This window comes from Fukomys damarensis, unplaced genomic scaffold (genome assembly GCF_012274545.1).
Source record: "Fukomys damarensis isolate Sample0158 unplaced genomic scaffold, DMR_v1.0_HiC HiC_scaffold_12, whole genome shotgun sequence".
NCBI lineage: Eukaryota > Metazoa > Chordata > Mammalia > Rodentia > Bathyergidae > Fukomys > Fukomys damarensis.
In genome coordinates, this window is record NW_022900924.1 from 32,042,423 (window position 1) to 32,048,345 (window position 5,923).

The following is a 5,923-nucleotide window of genomic DNA, read 5'->3' on the forward strand; positions in this document are numbered from 1 at the left end:
CAAATTTATGAAGCAATAAGGAAAATTTATAGACAATTAAATAGAACTAAAAAATGCTTCTATAGCAAAACAGAACAAGACAAAAACACTATTCATAGGAGAAAAAGATGACAAATTGAAAAAAAGAATTTTGTGACTTACACCACAAACCAGCAGTTACTAGCTTTAATATAGAGGGAGCTTCTAAAAATAAAATAACTAAGTCTCACAGATATATATTAGAAATAGAAAAGTCTGTCACAGAAAAAGAAATGCAAATAGCTTAGTTTACGCACCCACAACCTCACTCATAAGAAAAATGCAAAGTGAAGCTATCCTAAAAAAGAAGTCTCAGGAGACAAAGTTGGATAGTATGTTGGTGAACTTGTGGGACAATGGATGTTTTCAAACACTGCTAGTGGGACAACTACTAAGAGGACAAAATGATAGAACCCACAGAGAGAAAAACTCAGCAATATGGAGGGAAATTATTCACTTATCTTCTGCCTGACAAGTCTCTCTTACAGGAATTCACTCTAGATATTATAGCTGGGATTTAGCTCAGTAGTTCTGCTGCCTGCCTCCCAAGCGCAATGACCTGAGTTTGATCCCTGGTACAAAAAACAAAAAACTAAAAACAAAAAAGACAATAGCAACAATATGGAAAAGTATGTGCATAAGGCAAGAGTCTACCAACAACTCAAATGCTCATCATTAGGGCAGTGGGTGAAAAAACCATTTATATCCACAAGGGAGTGATCAACACCAAGATACTAAATTGCTGTAGTTTGGATCTTGAGTGTCCTCCAAAGGCTCCTTGGGGAGGTTCTCTCGGGAGGTGGTGGAACATTTTGAGAAGTGAGGTCTAGTGGAAGCTCTTTAGGGTCTTGAGATTATGATCTCTACTCCCTTCCTGTTCTTTTGCTTCCTAATCAGGTAAACGGTTTTGCTCTATCATGTTCCCACCATGATTTGCTGTGCAATTTCCTACTTGGTTCCGAAGTTGGTCTGTGTGATTAATAAAGCAAAAAGGATGGCATGATGCTTCTGAGATTAAGCAGTGATGGCAAACCTTTCAGTTTTCAATGGCAACAAACAGCAGGCTTTTTGTGATCACATATAACACCATAGGATTACCACCACTGGATTAGGGTATACGCCCTATAGTTTCCATCATGGTCTTCTTCCTCGCTGGGATCCATCAGGTGCTTTCAGGTAAACCATGTCCTGAGCAGCCTCATGATGCCACTGAGCAAGGAACCAATTCTGTCTACAGCTTTGTGTGTCCAGGAACTAATCCTTTAACCCCAGTCAAGTCTAAAGGAAACTCTTACAACCACTAGATAGCAAATAGCCAAGCTTTGTAGGCTGCATGTCTTTACTACTCTATTGTATTGAGAAGTAACGGCAGAGTCCCAGTGAAACTTCATGTTTGCCTTCCCTTGTCAAATTCCTTTTGTAAAATGTTCTTTTGTAAGCAACTAAATGACCTTTAAGTTTTTAATTCAGTAAATTTCAGTTACCCTTATGTGTCTGTCTTGATGTCTTCAATCAATTCAAAATGCTTCTTACATGGCTGACTTCGGGGAAGAGCCAGTCGCATGGTAACAGATATGCTAAGTGGAGACACTCTTTTCAGTCCTCCCTTTCCACTGATGGCACTAGGCAATATTCACTGCATTTTTTAATCACCTTTCCAAACTATTTCATGGCATCAGAAATAATGGTAAAAGTGAGGGGTGGTGTGTATTTCACTGTTAACTAATGGTATATTTTTATCGCATCTCATAGACCTAGTTATTGCTTCACATATTTGTACTACAGATAGTGTTTAGCAGAGAAGAAACAAAGTAACCACTTGTACAAAACAAAATCAAATGAGGCAGAAGCCTATTTCAAAGTCCCAGAACTAGTTTTATAAATTTGTAAACTGGAGTTAAGACCTATTTCATGATTCTATGTGAACTGGTATCTCCACCTAAGTACCTAAAGTACTAGCACCACCATCTTCAAGTTATATAAAAAGGCATGTAATTGTTTCCTGTTCTCCACCTCTGGAAATTGCATTCTGCTTGAAACACTTCTAGAGGACATTTGGGGGAGGGGTTAATACTCATTAATGGTGATGGGGTTAAGTCTAACTGGCTTTTTCTGCAGTATCAGAAATGGAACCCAGGGAGTTGCACATGCTAGGAAACTTCTGACAATAAGCTACATTCTCAACCCCTTGCTGAGATCTCCCAGTCAAAGCACATGAAAGTAGCTTTAGTACAGAGTTCAGATTTCAAGGTTTTGAGTGCCTAGAAGCCATCTGTTATTTCAGTCTAGGCTGGCCTCAAACACAACTTCCTGCCTCAGCCTCCTGAATGATGGGATTACAGGTGTGCATTACCACACCCCTGTGCTTGGCTAGAGCTCTAAAGGGTTTATAGGACTCGTGCTCATCCACATAACTTTATGCTACTTAGGAAAGACAGCAGCCTCTAAAACAAAAGGCAGGTGTAAGTAAATACTCAAAGAATTTACAAACTACAAAATATGTGAAGTTGCCAAAATAGTTTATTCAACATAAAAAACTATACTATAGCGAAATAAAACATAAATATCATACCCTTAGTAAAGGAATGAGACTGAGAATAAGACTGCAATATTTTTTATTCACCAATAAACTAAAAGCCCATTTCATGATGTTTCTTTCTCACACATATTTCATTTGTTTTTAAAAAGCAGAGCCCTGTAAGTGGAAATCACCTACTCCTCAGACTCTGATCCATCTTCATCCTGACTAATCTGGAAGTATCGGAGTTCATAAGTCTCTTTGTCAGATGCAACCACACGAAGCCAATCACGAAGATTATTCTTTTTAAGATACTTCTTGGTAAGATACTTCAAATACCTTTAAAATAAAAATTTCATTAAAAAATGTAGCACCTACTATGTAAAGGCTTATTATATGGAAGGTAGTCATATTCATCTTATACCAATCCCTTCAAAGTATTTTATCCTTTCTGTTTATACTCTGTATCTTCCATCACCTTAAAATACTCTACATTGAAAGCTAGTAAGCAGGATAGAAATGGTAGTTTGTTCATTGTTACTGTAAGTCAAATCACTCCAGCATAACATGATTTCACTCTTCATAATGTAGAGTAAAATGCTAACATTCTCTTCACCCCCAATCTCTTTAATTCCACCTCTGATCAACTTAACTGGGCTAAGTTCATTTACAGGTTCCGTGTTTTTGAAACAGCCTGTCAACTAGCATCTGCCTTAGTCTTTATCCAAGCATTCCTCTCAAGGAGTCCCACTCTTTGCTAACGCTACTTCCTTTTAAAATACCTCACTGCATTGACAAATTGTCTCAACTTTTTTGAAAACTCTTTGTGCCCTATTTCTACTCCTTGTATATAGCCATTACAGAACCACATCTTATTCCAATTATATTCATGTCCATAAATTCAAGACAACTACCATACTACTTTTCTGAATCCTGAAATTCATAACCTCCGTTAACATTTAATGCCATCACTATAGTCAAAACACCACCACTTTACCTCGAAGAACTCTTGAAGTTTTCAGTTTCCAATAAGTACACCATGCTAGCCGATAGCCAGCTTTTTCATTACATGTTTAAGATAAAACCCAAATCCCTTCTAGTGCACTCTTCCCACAACACAGCATCCTGTACACACAAGCATCCTTATTATTACTTTATAGTAACTGACCAGGCTTTTGGTTTATTCTTCCTTAGCAATTATTCCTTGACGTATGTACAAGACTCATTCCTACATTTCATTTGGATGATGTATTTCCTGACTTTTACACCCACCACAACAGATTTACTATCCCTCTACAGAAGTGCTCTGGTGATGGTTGATTGTATTGGCATGGTTCACTGCTGGGTTGCCCAGTCCTAAAATGGAGCAGCTAAGTATTTGATATGGCAAATACACTGAACCAACAAAATCTTAAATAAAATTAAGAAAATGTTTCTATCTGCAAAGCAGGACCTTTGTCCCAAATGGATGTATCACAATATATTCAAATATTAAAGCACCACAAAATTACATACAATTTGGATTAAAGAGGCCTACAATTCACTCAACAAAGAACCTTGGATGAGTTGCCATGATCTTGCAATTACTGAACTATACTAAGCAATTGGCACTCAAGATACTAATTTATTTTCCATTCATAAGGCTTTAAAAATAAGCTCAAGACATTTTTGATATATTCTATTTTCACTTATTTGTTCTTCCTGATTAATAACACTATGATTACACAATCTATGTAATATTCCACAATTATAACAATTGCATTAGTATTTGTAAAATAAGAACCAACCTTTTAGAGAACTGTTTCTCTGAAACAACTGTGATTTTATTCTTGAAGCGTTCAATGTGAACAACATTTCCAAGATTTCCGGTTTTCCCATTGACTTTAACCTTCTCCCTCAGAAACTGCTCCTATTTTAAAACAGAAAAAATGCAAAACTAGGGAAGAAAACCCTAGATATTCACTAGGGAAGGTACCCTAGGAAGAGCGCTCAGGTTAACACCAAATATTATATGCTTAATACAATTACAAAAACAAGCCAAGTAGAAGAATACTTACAAAATTTCCAGAATCAAAAATTCCATCTTCTACTGGGTGAGTAAGGTCCAAATTAAACTTCCAGGTTGACCTCTTAGGCTTCTTGTCTTTCTGAAACACAAGGTTAATATAATTACAACTTTGTAAAATGATTTATTCATTATTTCATAAACATAAACAATTTTTTGTGAACTGATGGAAATTTTTATTTTCCACCATAGAAGTCTCACAAAATCTGTCAAGATTTAATAGGCTTTTATTTCCCAAACCACTCATCATCAGTTTCAAATTACTTATTACTTCCTGTTTACTATGGCCATCTGGTTTCCTGTTATCCCAAACTAGATGGGTTACAGGGAATGCAGTGTCTGCGCACTAGTGTTACAACATTCAATCTCCACACTATTTTAAGGGAAAGGGAGGTATGTGTGGCAGAAGCTTTCGTCTGTTTAAAACTAAAAACACAACGTACACAAAGGCCACATATAAAGATAAACGTGGCCAGTAACATACATTCGAAGTAACAGATACAGACGAATCAACAGACTGTCATCTCCAAATCAGATCAAGCATTAGTTAACAGATAACCCTAGTGCCACGTTGTATACAAATCGGATTCCTATCTATCCCAGCAATTTAAATTTTGTCCTTAAAATTTCTGGTAACTATCAACATACTCCTTTTCACATTGTTTTCTTGTTAATGTAATACTTGAAAGGCTTTTTTTCATGTCATGCAAGACACCATGATTTTACTTTTTAAAACAGTACTTCAGAACAAACTTCTTCCCCAGTAGACTCCTGAGGTTCTGGAAAACTTTAGTAGCTGCGCTCACTGCACGCCTCGGAGCGCCCTCCTCCCACCCAATCAGCCCGGTTGCCCTCCCCTCCCTGGTGCAACAAGTGGCGTCCAGATTAACTTAGCCAGGAAGAAAAGTCTGTCCAGGTGCCGTCCAAGCCCCCGCCACAGTGGTGCTTGCCTGGGGGACACGGCCACCCATTCTAAACCAACTCCCCGCCCGGCTCTAGTTCCACCAGGCCGCATGGCAACCACAGCGAGTCTCGAAAACCAGCTCAACATCCTAAAATCTTAGTGGTGTTCCTGACGCAATCCCTATTTCCCCCCTCCTTTTATCTTGAATGAAACGTTCCCACGCTCCAGAGGCAAAAATCATTTCCCAAACTAAGACCAACAGGACTCACCGGAGCCATATTAGCGGCAGCTGGACGATCAGAGAGAAAGCCGCGCCTGCGCAACATGAATTTATAGTGAAACGTGCCTACGTCACGCGCCGAGAGCGTAAGAGCACCGCCTCCCGGAGCATAAAGTACGGAGCGACGCGAAGGTCAGT

General features: G+C 38.3%; 1 protein-coding gene across 1 annotated transcript; it reads right to left on the reverse strand.

The window, feature by feature from the left end:
* Positions 1-2,616: 2,616 nt before the first annotated feature.
* Positions 2,617-5,869, reverse strand: Rpl22l1 (ribosomal protein L22 like 1). The gene is made up of 4 exons (XM_010632389.2): positions 5,775-5,869; positions 4,594-4,683; positions 4,324-4,445; positions 2,617-2,875 (listed from the first exon to the last, which is right to left on the reverse strand). Exons 1-4 carry the CDS (start codon positions 5,829-5,831, stop codon positions 2,731-2,733), a joined length of 414 nt encoding a protein of 137 aa, XP_010630691.1. The 5' UTR covers positions 5,832-5,869; the 3' UTR covers positions 2,617-2,730.
* Between the last annotated feature and the right edge of the window lie 54 nt (positions 5,870-5,923).

Bases quoted from the DNA above. Each gene is read 5' to 3' on its own strand.
- Rpl22l1 (XM_010632389.2), bottom strand. From the start codon at position 5,831: ATGTTGCGCAGGCGCGGCTTTCTCTCTGATCGTCCAGCTGCCGCTAAT. The intron at 4,684-5,774 runs GTGAGTCCTGTT...CTTGTGTTTCAG, and splicing joins CTGCCGCTAATATGGCTCCG to AAAGACAAGAAGCCTAAGAG. The intron at 4,446-4,593 runs GTAAGTATTCTT...GTTTTAAAATAG, and splicing joins TTTTTGATTCTGGAAATTTT to GAGCAGTTTCTGAGGGAGAA.